General features: G+C 38.9%; 1 protein-coding gene across 13 annotated transcripts in view; it reads right to left on the reverse strand.

Moving 5' to 3' along the window:
- The window catches only part of WNK1 (WNK lysine deficient protein kinase 1), a 128,693-nt gene that overhangs the window by 32,514 nt on the left and 74,500 nt on the right, over positions 1 to 21,679 (reverse strand). For 10 of the 13 annotated variants that reach the window (XM_061124656.1, XM_061124658.1, XM_061124654.1 and 7 more), the window contains exons 5-9: positions 13,382 to 13,470; positions 11,351 to 11,570; positions 9,751 to 10,084; positions 8,803 to 8,990; positions 746 to 829 (exon numbers count right to left, since the gene is read on the reverse strand). In XM_061124656.1, the coding sequence (XP_060980639.1) occupies positions 746 to 829; positions 8,803 to 8,990; positions 9,751 to 10,084; positions 11,351 to 11,570; positions 13,382 to 13,470 (915 nt within the window). Of the gene's footprint in view, positions 1 to 745; positions 830 to 3,116; positions 4,359 to 8,802; positions 8,991 to 9,750; positions 10,085 to 11,350; positions 11,571 to 13,381; positions 13,471 to 21,679 lie in introns of all 13 variants that reach the window. The other 3 variants (XM_061124659.1, XM_061124657.1, XM_061124666.1) reach the window with 2 other exon arrangements.

Consider the following 21,679-nt stretch of genomic DNA (forward strand, 5'->3'; position numbering starts at 1 on the left):
ACTTTAGCACTGTACCAATCTCTTAAGCTCTCTGAACCTTTGGGAACAAACTCCCCCAATCAGAAGTTTAGAACATGTTATAAAAGTTTCTGAAAATGGTTCCTTAGGCTTGCATTCATTTTAGCATAAAATCTGACACCTCATCCCACAGATCAGAAATAATTAAAAAGGTGTGTAGAATCATTAGTGTCAAGCACAAGGAAAGCAATGGTAAAATGCTCATAAAAGGACAAATCATGAAATATACAGAAATAAAACTGATATTCTTTGTACAGTTGATCCTTGAATAACATGGATTAGAATGGCACGGATTCACTTATACGTGAATTTCTTTCAGTACTATATAATCCAAGATTAATGAATCCATGGATATGTAACCATGAACAGGGAAGACCTACTATAAAGTTACACACAGATTTTCAACTGAACAGAAGGCCTGTGCCCCTAACCCCCTGTTGTTGCTCAAGGGTCAACCACATTGTTAAAATAGCATAGAATCATCTGTTTAAGAAGGCACATAAATTATTTCAGGAAAAATTCTTTTGAATATCAATATATGTCTAATCTAATAGACTGTTCAAAAATACATTAAACGAAAGATTCTTTAAAATGTTACTGAAGACAAGAAATGTTATGCTTCTTGATTTTCCTTTCAAAAACTTAGCAAGCCACTTACATCAGGAACCCAATTCATGAAAGATGTAAACAGGGTTCTGGATAAAGCGCAGCAATGAGTTGCTCTCACCTGCTGAGAATGCTGCATGGGTTGGGAGGATGGAACCCCTGTTAAACTACTTGAAGATGGCTGACCCTGGCTCTGCCCCTGTGCCTGAAGGAAAGAAGTGAATACAAAAAATTAGAGCAGCCCAAAGGTACCCGTATACAGAGGTCAGGGTTCTGCAATAAACATATGAGTTCCTGAGAGTCTGACTGAGCAAGATGAAACATTAGCTTGATCAAGTATGGAGGGAGAGATGGCTGGGGCAGGTTTTTAAAGAGAAGGGTAGAGAAGGATCATATTATAGAACATACCATGCAAAAAACCACTGATGGTTAAAACCTAACCTATCCCATTGCTCAGACTATAACTTTGACCTAAATAGTAAGATTCATAATAAAATTGTTACTGAAAATGAGGAAAAAAGTAACCAGACTATCAATATGAAAAACCTATCTGAACAAAGAAAAGGGGGTTATTTGGATAATGTGACTTTGGTTCCTTTTGCTATTTCTTATAGTGATATAGTGACTTTTGTCAAAAATGTAAAAAACAAAAAACAAAAACCTGTTACTATTAACTGCCAAGTACCTAGAGCAATGGTTCTCAACCAGGGTCACTTTGGGTGCCCCTCACCCTTCCCAGGGACATTCGGCAATATCTGAATGTGTCTTTGGCTGGCACAACTGGGAGAGGTAGCTGCTCCTGGTGTTTAGTGAGTAGAGGCCACAGATGCTGCTAACATCCGACAAATGCAGAGAATAGCCCCCACAACTAAGCATCACCTAACCTAAAATGTCAATAAGGGTGAATCTGAGGAACTCTCACCTAGAAGAGATCTTAAGTTAACCGAGAAGGCGAGAGTGAAAGAAGAACTTGACAGAGGTGAGTTATGAAGATGAGAAGTCCCACCTCTGCTGTCTCATCTCAGTTCAGAGGCACTTCTTTGAAGCCTACTTGGATAGGACATCCAATCCAACTGCATCTTAACCACCTGAGCATACATTCCTGCTGCACCTTTCCTGTAGAGTACTTGATGTTTAAAATTTCATTTTGGAAGTTTCCAGAGTGAAAGTGGCAGTGCACACATTTACAGTAGAGCTGGCAACCAGTGTGTCAATGTGAGCATATCACACTGCATGTGCACGCAGTACAAATTCTCAAGCTCTGCATCTTTTTGCTGCTTAGTATTGCTCTAAGTAACTAATATTTGATGTATATTTTGGGGGATACTTTTGCCTCAGATGAGGGAAGAACATAGGAAGAAAGTATGAAGAACATATAGTAATTTATATAAGAGTGAGATGAGATCATTTAAAACATCTAAATAACATCCTGAATACATAACTGCAAAGTTTCCCAATTAACTGCAAAGTCTCCTACAAAGATTTCATAAGACTTATACATTTGACACAATGTATCAAGGGAATATATGAAACAGTCAATACTGATTCCACTTCTTGAATCCTATTATGTCCATCACTTTGTCTTTACTTGTAAGAGGCTGCGTATGTTCACATTCATAAACAACATTTAATTTGTTGAGGAAAAATCTAAGAACTGAGGTATCTCATGTTCCTTACCTTGCAACATATATCACAAATTCTTAAGACAAAAGAATCCCCATCACCCACACTAGATTCTAATTTAGTTACTAAAAATTGGAATTAGTCAATTTTATGGATTAACATTTTATTTGAACATATAATACGTGGTGACTTGTTGGATGCCATTTTTAAAAGGCATCTTCATTTGTTAAGACAAATTCCTAAGGTGTTTCCTGTTTTTTAAGATCCTTTCATACTAGTGGAAACTATATATTCCTAATACTACTTCAAAAAAAAAAAAAAAGATTCCCTATTTTCCATTCTTTTCATTTTAGGGGAAAAAAAATTATCTCCTCCAAGTTTTAAAAACTAGCCATGTTTGTTTCTAGGGAGAAAGAAACATTTTACAATACTGTTTGTAAATAATCAATGCTCTGTCAACTTTATAGACACTAACATGTTCATAACTAGTTGAAAACTCCATCCATTCTATTGAGCTGACCAAAAAGTTTGTTCGGGTTTTCACATACCATTATACAGAAAAACTCAAATGAACTTTCTGGCCAACCCAATACGTATGGACAGAAATAACTGATTCTGACAAGCAATTAAAATTCTAAGTTTTTGTGTTCTTTTTCCAAGGGTTTGTACACATTATAGGTAAATCAAGAAGCTTTGGTCTCATATTTTGGTCTTAAATACAAGTAGTTTAAAATCACCCTCCCCACTCAATGGAGAAACTCCACAATAAATTAAACAATATCCCTGATGAATGGAAAAGAGGGACAGAAAACTTAAATGTAACTGTCACAGCAGGGTAGTGTAAAAGAACCGTGAAGTTTTCCTGTAACCTGTGGATGGAGTGCAGATCCTCCTGAAGAAAATGAGGCGGATAAAACCTGCGGAGAGGTGGCTCCTTGGGGGAAACAGAAGAAGAGTGGGGATTCTTGCAACACTGTCTGAGGCAGGCGGATAAAGGGTAATGAGACGTCAGAGCCAAAAGGAGCAGCTGCTCCCCCTGTAGGGGGAGGTGACTGAAATTCACTGGGGTCTGAAGAAGTGACCTGGGAGGAATCACTGGAGTACTCTGGGCTTCCTATGGGCCAGGTCTGTCCGGTGGGCTCCACCACAGAGATGGTCAACTCTGGGGCCTGGGGCGTCTGCTGCTCTTCAGTCACAGGCTGCAGGCGGCTGTGTAATCCTGCAGGTTGAGGAGGTGGTTCTTCCTGGTTCGAGTCCACAGCAACCTGCCGATTTCGGTAAATGCGCTGAGGTAAAACTCCTCCCTCTCCTTCTCCTGAAGAGGAGCTTGGAGTATGAATGTGAAACTCAAACACACAACTGCTTCTGCTTTCGTTGTTATGAGTTAACACAGCAGGTGCAGAATGAGGAACAAAGACAGGGTGAAACTTCAAGTGTGTGGCATCTGTACTGACAGGTGCAGAAACGCTAGACAGGGGAGAGCCTGGGCTCAGTCCCGAATCTAATCTTACATTCTGGAGGTGTCCTACCAGGAGAGCCTGTCCCGATGGAAATTCAAAGACAGAACTGGAGGTGGGGCCCCCGTGCACTGGCTTCTGCTCAGGTGTCTGCTTCATAGGACTTGACAGGACTGGTGAGCTGTATGGAATACCCTCAAACTGTTCTGCCACCTGGGCCTGGTAATGTACCCCGGCTAGATACACTGCTTCCGGAGGGAGGAAGTAGTGAGCTTCTTCTGGAAGCACCAGTCCAGCTCTGTAGTCACTGTAAACTGGAGCTGGCTCAAACACAGGATGGGCCTGCACCTCACACAGCTCTCCAGCGACTCTACTGGCTGCAGGGCCCCACATGACTACAGTCTCTGGAGTCCAGTTAGGTGGGCTGCCACCAGGTGGAAGAAGACTCTGGCCGACAGTCCTCAGCAGGGGTTGGAACTGGTGAGTTTGGGCTTCCAAGAAGGAGGTGCTCTTACGCCGCTGGGCAATGGCCACCTTCGGTGGACAGGTGGGAGGTGGTGAAAAAGAAACTGGACGTTCATGAATAGTTGGGAAAAATATCTGTGATTCTGGGTATGTTGGGGTCCCCCCACGCGGATGCGCCATGGACTGAGGCTGTATCAACATGAATAAGACAAGTAATTCATACATTCATATGTGAAATTACATCAGACATGCACAACTGGGCAGCTCTGTGTAACCCTACAAAATGGTTACACCAAATTTATAATTAATAAAGAAATATAATGCTTTTGGAAATTATGTGCATAGTAAAAACCCATTAAATACATCCAGGGTTAATAAAACTATTCTGTGGGCATCTTTGCATAAGAGCTGCTTTTCCACAACACTCCCCTCCTCAAAGGAGATGAAGAATTTAACCTTCCGAGTGACTATTCTGCTTTTACCCACAAGTAACATGCTCACTTATGACTGTACCAAATCTTCCTACCCTGAAGCCTTATCGTCTTCTGCTGTGTTAAGAGGCTCCAGGGTTCATTTCTGATTAACTAATGTCATGTCTTCTAACTAGAAATCAGAAGAGATTTCTGATGGGTAATAAAAGATACACAGCTTGGCTAGTGACCATCATTTGGTTTGGGAAACCAAACCATACACAGTTAGTTTTACTACATGAAACATGTTACAGATGCCAAATCACTGAATGTCCACTTTTCTGATACCATTTTAAGGATCGACTAATTTGCTATTCAAATCAGGTGAAAAGGGTAATGTAAACAGCCACCTTGATTTGACAGCATTTTTTGGTCATAGAAGCAGTTCTAGGTTAAACACTCTAAAATTAGAATTCTACCCTGTCAAATGCAAATGGTACACACTGTAATAGTTCACTTTCATGGGCCCTTTTTTTAAAGGGTAGATCAGTTTCACTTTTTCAATAGGAAAGATCCTATCAAAATTGCAAAACGGCTCCACTGTTACTTCTTCACAACAGTTAAAAGGAGGTTTCTATTTTGAATCAGAATGTTCTGGTTTACTGTTGTTTATTCAACAGTATCCCGAGGCCACAAGACACTATACAGTTAATCACTCTCCCAGGTACAAATCTGAAGTTTTGGGATTCCTAGATCAGAATGCTAACCAAATCCTCTATCTGGAAAAGCAGCAGCAAAGTCCCACAGTGTCTGAAATAACCTTAAGAGATAAACACATCTACAGACATTAATGGGGCCAAGACAAACTGCAAGTATTTTATGTGCACCTAATGTATTGCATTACAGTCAAGGTCCACTATTCAATCTAAAAAAAAAAAAAAAAAATTTTTGCCAAGAGGGAACATTATGTGGCCTTTTAGGTTGTTGATCCCTCATTTTAAATAGGTAACAAATTAAAAGCAACTTTCTCTCTTCAATTATTCCTCACTGACTACGGGAACAAATGGACTCAAGCAGTATTATTGGTATCTCTCTAGAACAAAGTGAAAACATATTTGGATAACTTCTGATAAAGAGAAAGTTTGCTTTCAAAAAAGCCAACGAGTTTTAAATTAAATAATACACATACTCTTTGCTAAGATGAAAATGCAAGGAGTTGAATACACTGGTGGGGATAGGAGATTATAATAAAGGCTAAATTTTGCTGCTCACAGACTGCTATGTGCCAAGGGTGTTATAAGCATTCTCTCTCATTACCTCCTTGCTTTTCTCCCCATTACAGTCTTACAACAAACAAATTACAAGAAAAACCTATTTCCTAAAAGCGTACTATATTACTAAGTTCAGTCCTGTTCTTTAATCATTATTACAACTCCTGATGCCTGGATGTATTCATTGGTGATAACTGCTCATCTGTCAGGAAGTTGGTGTTACATACAGCACTGACAAAGAGGGAAGGCAGGCTGGAGCGTCGGCACTTGCGCTGAGAGGCAGAGTACATAGGCAGGACCCTCTCCAATGCTTTAGAAAGCTTTTCGGCAAAAGTTTCCTCGGGGGCAGTCCGGAGGAGGGAAGGAGAAAGAGGTGCGGACAGCACTGGTGGTGGGGTGGAAGGAGCACTGGGAGAGATGCGGGACAGAGAGGGGACAGCAGGAAGATGGGGGACACAAACCGACATGCTACGGCCACGACGAGGCTAAACAGAAAACAAACACACACGTGAAAAACACAGCACTCTGAAAACAAAACAAAATGTACAATGGTAACAGGGCACAGCTGACATAAAGAAATGTTCCATCCTCCCCCCATTCCACAAAGTCATTTTCTGAGGAGACAGAACTCCACAAAGCGCACTTGGCAGACCATGCTATTCTCTCTACACTGTTGGTCAAGTGCAGGTTTTTAAAAATTAACCACCAAAATAATGATCAAGTACCTTCCTAAACATTCTGAAATAACATTAACTGTTATGAGTGTATGAATAAGAATGACCGACTGAGGCAGCAAAGCAGACTGGGAAAACGATGAATACTGGCTTGTAGTCTCTGCAAACTTGTTAATAAGTTCTATCAGTTTAATGCACATTATAAGATACAGAAGATCTTAAGATTGAATTGCTCTTCTGGAGCTCTGGGAACCTCAGACATACAGGATTTTTCAGTCCTATTTTAGAAGGCAGTAAACAAAAAGTTGTTGGCTGATAGAATAGTTTATCACATTTGCCTATCTTTGTCAATAAAGCTAAAAGTCATATTCCAGGAAAAGCATTAGTTTTCTAGACATAATTCATAGTAGATACAGGAAATATTCTGTATTTTTACTAAAGTAGTCAATGGAAAAATATCTAAACTGTGAATCTCTAAAGAATAACGTTAAATTTTTTTCAGCCACAACAAAGTTGACTTTGGTTTAAAAGTTTAAAGCATCTTAATATAAAGGCTTCAGTATAGTCACAAAGCAGCAAATCTAAAGCTCTAAGGCTGTCCTGAGCATGTCTATTGTTTCCTTTTAGAAACTGTCAACTGTGTAATTAATTACATTTTTTCCCCACTCTTGCTTCTCTTGTATTTTTAAATTTTACTTGCAATTGATATGCTATTGCAAGCCATGGTAAATACTTTCTGGAATTAGAAAGGACTGATTATAAAAGCTTTGAAAAATCCTCAATATTTAGTAATTCTTCATGATACTTCCATAGAATATTATCATTAAAAGGCAAGAATGTCTGCCTTTTTTCATTTCATTTAATTAATGGTATGCTTTTAGAACATTAATAAATATAGCTATATTTGTGGCTCAAATACTTAACATCTTCATAAATGGTCAGTCCTTTTCCATTTCTAAAATAGAGACCCAAAGTTCACATCCTGTGATGTGGGAAGCCAAGAGATTAAAAAGTTTTTAAGAAATCTATAGTTATGATGATCCAGAAGAAATCAACAAGAGTAGAAACTGATAAGAAATGCTGACAAATAATATTTGTTACATCACAGAAATACACCTGTACAGTCTGTATAAAGCTCTTCTACCCTACCTACTTATTTTAAAGGTCAGAGAAGTAGATTGCTATTACACTGGAAGTTTTCTTTCTGTAACTGTGGCCATTCATCTTAACATGTAGCCAATGCAGAACTAACTAATGGACTCTAAAACAAGCAAACATCTTTTATTCCAAGCTGTAGGATAAGAGACCAGAACAAGCAGAAGTATTTTCTTACCAGAGAAAGGGTTTCATTCAATGAAGAACAAGAGTTCCACAAATTCAAAGTTTCTGAGACAGAGGGGCAAGCTATCTGCCTAAAGATCTCACTAAACAAGAGCACTGTAGTGACCAGTAATTCTCAATTCCGTCCTGAGGCAGAAGATGCATCTTGTTCACTTCTGAAGACTTCATGGAAGGTTGACCAAAGAAATGGGGTATTATCTACTGGTCTATTTGAACATTCTCTGTATGAGAAGCAAGAGTGGCTAATGTAAAACATGGGTAATAATATGTGTGTGTATGTGTATATATGCATAGGTACAAATGTACAATATATACATCAGGATATAATTGCTACAAATTGAATCTGAAAATAAATCAGTCATAAAACAGATACCAAAATAAAGGGAAGAAGCAAATGAACATATACTGGGGAAAGAACTTGTGTCCAACACAGACTTTAAGGCAAGAACACGCATAGCAACTGATGATTAAACACAAGCGCTAAATTAAATGGTCATTCCTTTTCTCTGGTGTACTCACATGCAGCATTCTATAATGGTTTGAAGGTCTTACCTGTGTTTTATACAACAAGATGTCTTACAGAAAATGTTTAGTAATTCTTTCAAGTAACTTCTGAAAAACTCTCCTTGCCCCCAACTCCCAAACCATTTGTATGTCTAACTTAGACTGCTTTGAACAGTTTCAACTTTAAAGTGCTAGAGAGCATTATCTTTAATCAAACGCTGATGAGTTTAAATCCTGTGAACAGTGTCTTCACAGAGTAAGGCATGTACCCCACCCTGCCTGAACCACTCTGATGGCTCTATAATAAACAACCTGCCTCCTCTGGAAAGGCACCACTTGCACTTTTCACTCTGGACTCGTGCTGTCACTCATTCAGTGGCAGAGTGTGCCCTGAGCATGTTACAGGCGTGCGCGCTCTTGCACAGTTACTCACCAAACTTGAGGGTGGATATACTGCATGGGGCTGAGCCTGCGCTTGGACAACAGATGCTGTGTGCCCTGGGGGGGCGCCAGTGGAAGGTGCCTGCTCATGCTGGGACCCGTACGAAACTGTCTGTTGGCTGCTCACTCGAGATTCCGTGAAGACAGAAGACCCTTGACCACTGTCAACTGTCCCGTCAGCTGAAGGAGAAGTTGCCAAAATACAAGACAGAGAGACAAATCATGAAAAGGAGATTCATATTTTCCCATCACAAACCCCTGATTTTAGAGTTAATTGGTCTTATCTTTGCACAGACCTGAACTAAATAAAGAACGACTAGTTTTACTAAGCAGATTTCTATGTTTAACTGACGAATCCATATAGAAAAGTTTCATCTTAAAAAAAAAAAAAAATCCCCTGGCCATCACAGAATTTACCACCCAATGAACAAGGGGGAATAAAACAGAAAGTTGTTAATAGGCCTGAAGTTTGACACAGCTTCCAAAGTCTTAACCATGGAGACCAGTGGGCTCTATTAAGATGGCTCAATTAGTAACTAGTGGCCTCATTAATTTCTAATTTATATGTTATTCAGCTTTGCTAAAAGAGCTGAACCAGATTAACAGGTTCAATATTAAGTAGCTAAGATAAACTTGTCACATTTCCCTATTAATTTAAGAAACTGTAAAAGGTAGGAATCTACAAATAGAACATCCAAGATGCTGGAACCTGCAGAATTTCTCACATCCTAATCCCATTTCCTCACTGTCCCATTCTTCTATGCTATTAGCTGTGAACATAAGAACCAAAAGGAAAAGGAGACAGCAAACATTTCAAACCTCTTATTTATATGTTAGATTCACAATTCAAAACCAAGAGGCCAGTGCAAAATGATGACCAGGAAGACAGAGCATCAGCTAAGAGCGTGCCTAGCAACCTCCCTGGGCCCCTGATACTCACATATCACAGACACACCAGGCTGCTGGTACTGCAGCTGCTGGTGCTGGTCGGCCTCAGGCTCTTCTGGCTCTACCTGCGTGGAGACGGATGCAGACACAGCAGAGGGAGCGGGTCCGCCAGTGCTGGTGGCAGGGGGCTGTTGGACTCCGGCCTGGGAGGTGCTGGGCTGCTGCTCGACCTGCTGCTTGAGGCTGCTCTCCTCCTGCTTCCTTTTTTCTTGCTCCTCCCGCACTAATTGACGCTGTTCTCGTTTTCTCTTAATTAACGATACTCTATCTTTGATGGCTTTTGCCATGGTCTTGTGGTCACCTTCACAGACATACCCAGAATCTACCTACAGGATGAAAGGGTACATCAGGAAACAGCAGGATAGCGAAAGAAAACAAACCAAACACAAACAATAGTCTTTGGAGAAAGAAAAACAGAGAAGGAGAGGAAGAAAGAACTGTCCGAGGACTGACCTTAACCGAACAGTGAAACTACTGGTCTGCACTACGCACTTGCCCACCATTTTTGCAGATACTCATGGGGTGGATGCTATTATCTTTATACGAACTCATGAAGTACATGTACTTTCACTAATTATAACAAATCAATAGGGAACCTAAGCATCCAAGTGGTAAAACCAAAAGGCTTATTTTATTATACTCAATTTCCCACTCACATGTAACCGTCAATATGAACCTGTATTGCTTTTACTTCTCTTCACTAGAAAGAAAGAAAAGAAAAGAAAGTAAAGTAGCCCACCAGGCTCCTCCATCCATGGAATTTTCTAGGCAAGAGTACTGGAGTGGGTTGCCATTTCCTTCTCCAGGGGATCTTCCTGTTACAGGGATCGAACCCAGGTCTCCCACACTGTGGGCCGACGCTTTACCGTCTTTTCATTAGACAACCACTTAACCAAACAAAACAACTGTGGTAAATATGTGAAGGTTAAAAATAAAAACTCAAATAATATAAAAACCTGACAGTTAAAAATAAGTACCTCTCTCATGCTGAACCCTTCTCAAATATAAGTACTGAATGGCTCTGATACATTCGGGCAGAGACCGTCTCCATCTCTGCACAGTAAATGGCTATTAAGGCACCATGAAAAGCCTAAGCTTGGAGAAGTGTTTCCTTGAAAACGACTGGCCAAAAGCTGCCTACTAACGAGCGATCCTGAAAATTTCCTTTAAAGTAAAAACAATGTGTGAACTGATTATTGGGTTTATTACCCAGATGACTGACCAAAGGCTAATGTATCAGTATGTAGAAACAATTTTTCATTCTAACTAAATAGGTTACACTAATTAGAGGTCAGTCAACCCTACAGACTTTGAAAATGACTTCAAAATGTCCTCCAGTTCATTCCTTCTCTGTATATCTGCCTGCCTGCCTGCCTGTCCATCCATCTATCACTATACATATCTATGCATATACATGTCTTCTAAAATAAGAATAAATCTTGGGACCATTAATGGAATTTTATATCAATAGAGTATGTCATACACACTGCTTCATAAACTGCTTTTCTGCTCAACAGTATCAATGTATATCAACAGTATCAACGTACATAAATCAACATAAAATTTAAATGGCTTGATCAGTGCTAATTTACCATTTCTTGAGCAACGTCTTCTGGCACATCTTTCTCCAAGTCAAAGGAAAACTCGATAGCTTCATTGTCTTTGTATTTCCCCTTTAGTTTCTTAATATCTTCAATACGTAGCCATAATTTAATGGCTATCTTTTCTCCATCATCTTCTTCTGCTAATTCTACCCGTACCCCTGTTTCCTCCTGGAAGAAGGCATGGTTCAAAAGGTCTTTGATAGAGTATCTTCAAAAGAGAAGGGAAAGAAACAAAAAACAAAATGCCATTAGATTTAAAAGATACTTCTCAAGTATGTTATGTTTAGAATAATGAAAAAGGACTGCAAAAAGAAGAACAGGAATTTTCTAATTCATCTCTACACTGCTTCATTTAAGCAGTGATTATAGTTTTATTCAAGTTATGGAACATCAAAACAATCTCAATTATGAATAAGGGCTGAAAGTGATACTTTTTATTACTGGAGTATAATTGCTTTAAAACGTTGTGCTAGTTTCTGTTGCACAACAAAGGGAACCAGCTGCATGTACACGTGCGGCCCCTTCCCTCTTGAGCCTCCCGCCCCTCCAGGTCATCACAGAGAACCCAGCTGAATTCCCTGTGCCACACAGCAGCTTCCTCCTAGGTACCTATTTCACACATGGTAGTGTATACATGTCAGTGCTACTCTCCCTGGAAGTGATACTTTTAAATGTGTTTATATAGTGCTTATATTAATAGTTAACCAAATTCTTGTATGTATGATCTCATCTGATTTCTGGTATCCAATGAGATACCATTTCCTGATCAGCAGGAAATGGATGGATTCTCAGAGAGACTGACCATCTTGCTCAATTATAAAAGTCATAAATCATGGAATCAAAACTCAAAAACCTTTTTATTTCTATAGTACATTACCTTCTAATATAGCAATTTTTCTTTACACAATAAATCCTCTCAATTCTTGGTTCAGCACCTAGTGTACTAGGCAAGCAGAAGTCTGATTATGGAACAGTTTTCTCTAGATAAATGCTCTCAAAATACCAGTAATCTAGTAAACTGTTCCATCAAGACAAGAATCAAGAGTACCACATTCTACGACTGGAGACAAATATTCCTTTATAGTTTTTTTAAAAAATGTTCTTAAAGAGATTAAGGCGTCTCTTTTTCAATCAGTGTATATAAAAACAGAAACCCAAACTAAATTTCTACTAAAAAGCTTTAAAGATCAAGATCTTAAGCTCTTCCAAATAACAAAGTTATGAAAAGAATATGAGACTGGAGAAGAGAAGATATGGAATTCTTTAATTTGGCTGAAATACCCGATCACTCATATTCTTCAAGAGGTAGATTATGTTCAATTTACACTTTGTACTAGTGGGTCTACTTTTTCTTCTGTGGATGGTGACGGGGGATGGTGAAGGTAGATTATTTTTCAAAAACAGACACTGGACCTTTGCCATGCCTAACGGGTGATGAATCAGCTATATGGCAGATCAGATACTTGCCACTCCTCTGAGAAAAGCCCTCTGTTAGCATAATGACTAAGCCAGATCTCCTCCCAAGCTCTGGGTGAAGTTGTCTCTTCTTACTCAAAGGAATTTTGACATTTTGCTCTTCTTCAATTCTGGCATAGCAACAGTAAATCAATACCTGCATAGCTGAGTTGATTTTAAAGAGCCAAAAATTTTACTTCATCTTTAGAATTCAACTGGTAAACAGCTAAGGAAGAGATCTGTTGTGTCAGGATAGAACCTAGTGAGTTTTACAAATCAGGTAGATGGTATAAGTAGCCCTTACTGAATGCAGCAGCTACATTTAAGGTGGTTTTGGATTATTCAAAGTCTACCAAACCACACTTTTACAATATTTCAGTATACTAAATCTGAATACTACCTCCAGTGGACAGAAGTTCACTTTCAAAGATATTAAATGACATAAACAGAGAAACTAAGCACAAGTAAAGTATTACATACACCTTAGGTTGAGGGTTCTATTCAGAGCATATTATACTTGAAGTTTTTGTTTAAGCAATATCCAGGTCAAAAGAGGCAACTTACCTTTCATCTTTGTTTTGCCGTATGCATCCTTCAATAATTTCCTTCACTTCTGGAATTGCTACTTTGTCAAAACTGGCTGGCTTCACTCCCTGAAAATCATAAAAATAGCAACAGGAACACATTAATGAAGGCAGGGACTTTGAACTTGAATTTGAACTTGCCTCCTAAGGTTCTACTCAACTGCCTTCTCACCATCCTGGCTTTTTCCTGGTTTGCCTGCAGGATCTAGTTCATGCAGGGTCAGAGCTGGTAGTAGCTATTTAGCCCCTACAAGGTAACAATAGGGAATAGTTAAGACAGCGGAGTCACTTACTTCCATGGCCACCACACTGTTAGTGATAAAAGGAGGATATCGTTAGCATCTTTTGCTGTGTTTCAGGTAATGGAAATTTTGGCTAAAACAAAGCCCAAAGTTCTAACTGGTTAGATCTTCTGTTCAACCTTGTTCCCTAACACATTAATCAACGTAACATGCAACTCTTTTGAACAGAGGACCCATGTGTGGGCATGAATTCACATGCTTAGTCTGGCAGGTATTCTATCAATATAGTACTCCTTAACAAACTCAGTAAGAAGTGAAGAATTTAGACTGGTTTGGCATGGTAACTGAAGAGCAAACTGTCTTGTATATACGAAAACATAAAATGACAAATAACATATCAGATACATCTGAAAGACAAACTTTCCAATTAATTTCAGAAAAAAATTTAACATCACTATTACATAAAACAGCACCATTGTAATATTTTAGAATTTTCACAAAAGGTAAATTCTTTGCAAATGAAAATTTCAGCAGTGTGTAGAAAATGTATACAAGATAGAAGAATAACAATCTACTCCTGTCTGAGAGATGGTGTGGAGAAGAACATCTCATTATCTATTCCTGCCTCTTTTAAGTCACACAGACTGAGCTGAAGTAGCAACACGATATACTTTCCAAGAGGCAAGGTAAGTCTATGACCACCTAACACACAGCGAGAAGGAGACAGGGACTAGAAATAATCACCCAATGTCTCGGTGACAATACATATTATTTGAATTTTTCCTCAATCTTCTTATTTTTCAAGTCTAGCTAAGTCTTCTCAACCAGTCCTTGTCGTCACATAATCATTCTAATAAAAACAAAAAACAATGTCACTGAAGGAAAAGCCTGCTTTAATTGAGCAAGCTGGTATGGTATGGCATGGTATTTTAAATTAAAGCTAAAGAAAACAGGAACTGTTTTTTGTTTTTTTTAAAAAAGGATGATGCTCACTAAAAGTTCTCTGGTAGCAGAAACACTGGAGATTTTTATATTTGCTTTTAATTTTTACAATAAACATGTAAAAGTATAAAAGCAAACTTTTAAGATGCCATTTACAAATATAATGGGAAGAACAGTCTAAAATACTTAAAAAAAATAAAATAAGACACTGTATAAGTTCCTAGAACATTCACTATTGGCAGAAAACTATCTGAAAGATTGTTCTTTGGTAAAATTAGACACTAGTACACAGCTGGCCTTTCATGTAAGGACACTTCAAACGTACAGGAAAGAAGCTAAAGAGGCTACAGAATAGGATTAGAAAACATGTTCCCACGTTCATAAACACACACATTTTAGAGGAATGAGTCTGACCTTCTGGCAACTCTACATATTGAGTTAATAAATCACACATATACTGACTATATTAAGACTTCTCCATTTCAATTTAGCACAGGCATACTGGAAAGATGAAAGGATGGAGCATAAGACTTGAATTCAGTGCAACCTGGACAAGCAGAAGCAGTTCTGAGCTTCATTTCCCTGTCTAGCAAAGGGGGATAATACCTGTTTAACTATATTCATGGGAACTAGACTCATATGTGACTGTCCAGGTTGAAAGCTCTTTGAACTATTAAGTTTGCTGACCTAAGGCACCTTTGACTTCAAAAGTAATCACCAATGGTAATAAGGCTTAGAGTTAAAAAGAAAGCATAAAATTCTCTTTGAAAAATAATCACCAAGATCCACAGTGAACATGCTTTCAGCTTTGCTTATCCTTAAAAACAATCCTCTTGTTAATCCAACCTATGCAGACAAACACATTCACAAACAGGAATTTCTATTTACAGGTAGAAAAGCTAGTTGAACAATCAAGATTCCAGATCACAGTTGCAAAACCAGCAACTATGCATCATATAACACACTGACTCTACCAGGGTAAGCTCTTTCTCAACGTATAGCCAAGATTCAAGTGCAGAAAACTCTGCACCGGCGCTGTACAACTGCAACCACCACCGCCAGGTTCAGCTGCTACTGCCGCCTTAGAGAGCACCGCAGGCGCCGAGACAGCCAGTGCAAGAGACAGCCCAGCGGCTGGTATTTAAACACCACCCACTGAGACAAGGAGAAAGACAAGAAATTTCACCAAGCATCAAGAAGCCAGGATTATCCACATATCTTATCAAACTATCAAACAGAGGTATTCTGAATCATTTGGAAAGAAGCAAGGATATACAGGAATTGTATATTAAAAGTAACCAAAAAAAAAAAGTAAAAATAAGCATAAAACATCAATGACCTGGAATGTGACCTACTGAAGTCATCTGGGGCACCTGATGGAAAGCCACTTAAAATCAACAAACACATGTTTCAATACATAAGACGTATCATACTCAGAAGCTTCTTGTTCTACGAGAACTGTTTTTTTAATAATTGATAAATTTTTAAATTAAAAAGTTGATTTAAGATTACTCTAAAACATCATTTAAGCACCAAACAGAACAATAAGAAAATGTTTTCATGATATTTCATCTCTTTTCCTTGAATTTGTTTATTTCAAAAAAGATGATGAAGAGTCTAAAAATCCTTCAAATGACACCTCTTTTCTATACTCTCTGATTTACCCCACACAGTCTTTTTTCACTCCTGTTTTGAACAGCAGAAGCAAAGTTTTGCTCATCTATTCTGAATGAGGTTCAAGAACACAAAACATAAAAGAGTACTAAGGAAGATAAATTGGGCTAATGTTTTACACATAAGAAAACCTAAGTTAAAGACTGGCGCCTTGTCCCTTCACCCTTCCAGAGTCAGCAACCTGCCAACTCCAGAAACACTCTTCCTCACTGCTGTGATTCACAAGACCTCTCTTCAGGCAGAAGTGCCGTAAAATGTTTCTTTGACATGAAACAACATCTTGTTATTCTGCGTTACACAAAAGTACTTCTTCAACAGCTAATGTATATCCATTTAAGACACCTCTGGGATTAAAATTATATATTCTCATAAACGAAACAAAAAAGGTGACTTTTATGCAATCTTAAATGGAGAACAAAAAGAAAAAAACAATAGTTGTGATTCTCCAAGGGTACATCAGAGTTGATACTTAAAAAAAAAACTGACATAAATCTTTATAAAATATGTTGCTTTATTTAAACTAAGAAAAACTCCAAACATATATGCATCTCACAGACTGAGTTTTCTGTCAATTCTATATACTCATAGTTTGCAGCTAATCTGCTGGAAAAATAAAAGTGAGTCATAATAAAAAATAAAAGTGAGTCATAATGTAGTATCCTCCGGTTCAGTCTTCTAGCTCTTAAAAACTGTCAGCACTTGAATTCTTAAAAACTTAAGCTGCAGTGTGTCAGGGTAACATTTTTCTCTTCCTAAGAGTAAAAATTTTCCTAACCACTCAGAATTGAGAAAAGTCTCCTTCCTCCTCATAGAAAATGCTGCGTAAGTTAACTAAATTGCAGAACTATTTTGAAAAGCATTCTGAACTAACAATCCCAATACTTTAAATGAAACCTTCCACACATAAATATCACAACACACCTTTGGTATATATTGGAAATTCTTACCCACCTCATTTACACAATCCTTTTGAGAGCAGCAGCAGCAATGAGAATTTACGAAGACAAACACTGAGCAAAAATCTCTCTTTGTAAAATCCATCAGAAAAGGCAAAACAGACTTGTTAGAGGAAAATGGAGGAGGGAGGGGATCATATAAGATGTAAGTTAACAGGATAACTTAGCCCACAGCATAAGCAAGGCAGACATCAAAATCAGGCTGAAGTTGAATTTCCTGTTTAACACTAGCCATGCTTCCACAACTCTCAAACATGGGTTTGCTCTGCTCAGCCAACAATCTCCTTATTACTTACTGATCAGCCCTTTAAACACAACTACAAGCTGAATGCAGGCAAACTTATTCTGCTACTCCTCCTCCTGCCTCTCCTCCAACAGCAGCAGGTCCCTAGACAAACAAGATTCTTCACTTGCTCAGAGCTCCACCCCTGCCATGTCCACAGGTTCTGCCTCCTTGACACCAATACCTACACTAGAAATCTGTTTATCTAAACACCCCTCTTCCCCTTCCTCATGCTGAAACTAAGCTTCAAAAGAAAATGGGGAATGAATTCAGTGACCAAAATGTAAACTCAGAATATACAGCCTAAAGAACACTGGACAAGAAAACCCCAATACTGGGGTTGAGCTCCCCGTACATAAAGTTCAGCCTATAGATACCAAGTCTGTGTGACTGGAGCCATATTCTTTAAACTCACTTGAAAAGTGAGCCTAACAGTTCCTGTTTACCTAATTTAGAAAGTGGTGACATTAAGGTAAACTGGCTTACCACGGTCTCATGGTACATTAAAAAAATTTAAACAGCTGCGAATTAGTACACAGAAGTGGTAAGAATTTATTCTTCTCCTTTTCCTTCCCTAAAAGCCTTAACATATAGATCTACCTAAAGACATCTCCATTTGCCAGGAAGAGCTCTTGGACCCAATGACTACTGCTTTAATCCTAGTGATTAAGGAAAGGTTTTTCCTCATGGAATTTAACAAAGATGATAGAAAAATCACTGCTCATGGCAGTGTTAGGTTGGGTAACATAACAAAGTGCCGTCCCTTGTAATGTGGTAAGCCTGAATCCCCATCAAGACAGTGGATACTAAGGCTTCAATCACTCAAGAACAGTAACATAACAGCTTAGAAGTTATTTGATAGGAATATCTCTATTCTAAAGGCTGGAAATGACTTAATTCTAACAATTTTCCTGCTCAACATAACATCACTATCAAGCACACCAAGTAGGTAGTGCAGAAGGCCAATACTGGTCCTAACTATAGCATGCAGTCCACCACTACCTTTAACTTCGGTGTTTGAGCAAGCCTGCTCAAGACTATGCTTAGATAATGAAAACTAAACAGAGGACTACAGGTATGTTCTCTGCTTCATAGGTTTATATATAAGTATGTGAGAATGTTTTTAAACTTTACTGTGCAACAAACAAAACCAAAACTGAGGCAGCTTTTGGACAGAGGTAAAATGTAGGCACAAATATCTAATTCTGTGAAGACCAGCATTTTTAATATACCAAAATTAAGAGTTTTCACTATGTACAATAAAATACCATTCATATACATGTTACAGTTTATAGGTCTAAATCGTCCTTCTCTTTAACTCTGCCTTTCTCTGGACTTCACCAATTTCTTTCAAAGCCATCATTATTTCCATGATCCAGAACAGAAACCTTACTTATTCTCAGATGCTTCTTCACAACACTTAAGTGCTATTATTCTCTGGGAGCTCCTTAAACAAAGAGAAACATTTACAACAGCAGGTAACAGCTAGCTGTTAGTACTCCTACTTTCCCTCCAATGGCTAAAGGTCTCTGGCTGGACAAAAGTGAGATTTTTACTGGCTTCTTTGTTACTTCTCAACATCATTGCTTTTTCTGCATAACTGTGACCACCAATCCAGACTGACAACATCAGTTCAGTTCAGTTTTTCAGTCATGTCCAACTCTTTGCAACCCCATGGACTGCATGCAGCACGCCAGGGTTCCTTGTCCATTACCAACTCCCACAGCTTGCTCAAACACATGTTCATTGAGTCAGTGATGCCATCCAACCATCCCATCCTCTGTTGCCCCTTCTCCTCCTGCCTTCAATCTTTCCCAGCATCAGGGTCTTTTCCAGAGAGTCGGTTGTCAGTTCTTAACACAGGTGGCCAAAGTATTGGAGTTCCAGTCCTTCCAATGAATATTCAGGACTGATTTCCTTCAGAATTGACTGGTTATCCCCTTCTCCTGCCTCAGTCTTTCCCAGCATCAGGGTCTTTTCCAATGAGTCACTTCTTCCCATCAGGTGGCCAGAGTATTGGAATTTCAGCTTCAACATCGGTCCTTCCAATGACTATTCAGGACTGATTTCCTTTAGGATTGACTGGTTTGATCTTGCAGTCCAAGGGACTCTCAAGAGTATTCTCCAACACCTCAGTTCAGAAGCATCAATTCTTTGGCGCTCGGCTTTCTTTATGGTGCAACTCTCGTATCCATAGCTGACTACTGGAAAAACCATAGCTTTGACTAGATGGACCTTAGTCAGCAAAGTAATGTCTCTGCTTTTTATTACACTGCCTAGGTTTGTCATAGCTTTTCTTCTAAGGAGCAAATGTCTTTTAATTTCATGGCTGCAGTCACCATCTGCAGTGATTTTGGAGCCCAAGAAAATAAAGTCTTTCACTGTTTCCATTGTTTCCCCATCTATTTGCCATGAAGTGATGGGGCAAGATGCCATGAGCTTCGTTTTTTGAATGTTGAGTTTTAGGCCAACTTTTCCACTCTCCTCTTTCACTTTCATCAAGAGGCTCTTTAGTTCTTCTTTGCTTTCTGCCATAATGGTAGTGTCATCTACATATCTGAGGTTATTGATATACTCCTGGCAATCTTGATTCTAGCTTGTGCTTCATCCAGCCCAGCATTTTGCACGATGTACTCTGTATATAAGTTAAACAGGCAGGTTGACAGTATACAGCCTTGAAGTACTCCTTTCCCAGTTCTGAACCAGTCCATTGTTCCACATCCAGTTCTAACTGTTGCTTCCTGACCTGCATACAGGTTTCTCAGGAAGTAGGTCAGGTGGTCTGGTATTCCCATCTCTTGAAGAATTTTCCACAGTTTGTGGTGATTCACACAGTAAAGGCATTAGCATAGTCAATGAAGCAGAAGTAGATGTTTTTCTGGAATTCCCTTGCTTTTTCTATGATCCAACGGATGTTGGCAATTTGATCTCTGGTTCCTCTGCCTTTTCTAAATTCATCTTGAACACCAGGAAGTTCTCGGTTTAAATACTGTTGAAGCCTAGCTTGGAGAATTTTGAGCATTATTTTGCTAGCATGTGAGATTGAGTGCAACTGTGTGGTAGTTTGAACATTCTTTGGCATTGCCTTTCTTTGGGATTGGAATGAAAACTGACCTTTTCCAGTCCTCTGGCCACTGCTGAGTCTTCCAAATTTGCTGGCATATTGAGTGCAGCACTTTCACAGCAGCATCTTTTAGGATCTGAAATAGCTCAGCTGGAATTCCATCACCTTCACTAGCTTTGTACAGTGATGCATCCTAAGGCCCACTTGACTTCACACTCCAGGATTTCTGGCTCCAGATGAGTGATCACACCACCGTGGTTATCTGGGTCATTAAGATCTTTCTTGCATAGCTCTTCTGTGTATTCTTGCCACCTCTTCTTAATATCTTCTGCTTTTGTTGGTACTCCATCCCATTTCTGTCCTTTATTGAGCCCATCTTTGCATGAAATGTTCCCTTGGTATCTCTAATTTTCTTGAAGAGATCTTTAGTCTTTCCCATTCTATTGTTTTCCTCTATTTCTTTGCACTGATCACTTAGAAGTCTTTCTTATCTCTCCTTGCTATTCTTTGGAACTCTGCATTCAGATGGATATATCTTTTCTTTTCTCTTTTGCCTTTAGTTTCTCTTCTTTTCTCAGCTATTTGTAAGCCCTCCTCAGACAACCATTTTGCCTTTTTGCATTTCTTTTTCTCGGGGACGGTTTTGATCACTGCCTTCTGTACAATGCTACGAACCTACATAGTTCTTCAGGCACTATGTCTATCAGATCTAATCCCTTGAATCTATTTGTCACTTTCACTGTATAATCCTAAGGGATTTGATTTAGGTCATACATGAATAGTCTAGTAGTTTTCCCTACTTTCTTCAATTGAAGTCTGATTTTGGCAACAAGGAGTTCACAATTTGAGCCACTGTCAGCTCTCAGTCTTGTTTTTGCTGACTGTATAGAGCTTCTCCATCTTCGACTGCAAAGAATATATCAATGTGATTTCACTATTGAGTCCCCAGTTATATCCACGTGTAGTCGTCTCGTGTTGTTGGAAGAGGGTGTTTGCTATAACCAGTGCTTTCTCTTGGCAAAACTCTGTTAGCCTTTGCCCTGCTTCATTTTGTACTCCAAGGCAAAACTTGCCTGTTAGAGGTATCTCTTGACTTTCTACTTTTGCATTCCAGTCC

The sequence above is a fragment of the Dama dama genome, chromosome 22 (genome assembly GCF_033118175.1).
Source record: "Dama dama isolate Ldn47 chromosome 22, ASM3311817v1, whole genome shotgun sequence".
Taxonomy (NCBI): Eukaryota; Metazoa; Chordata; class Mammalia; order Artiodactyla; family Cervidae; genus Dama; species Dama dama.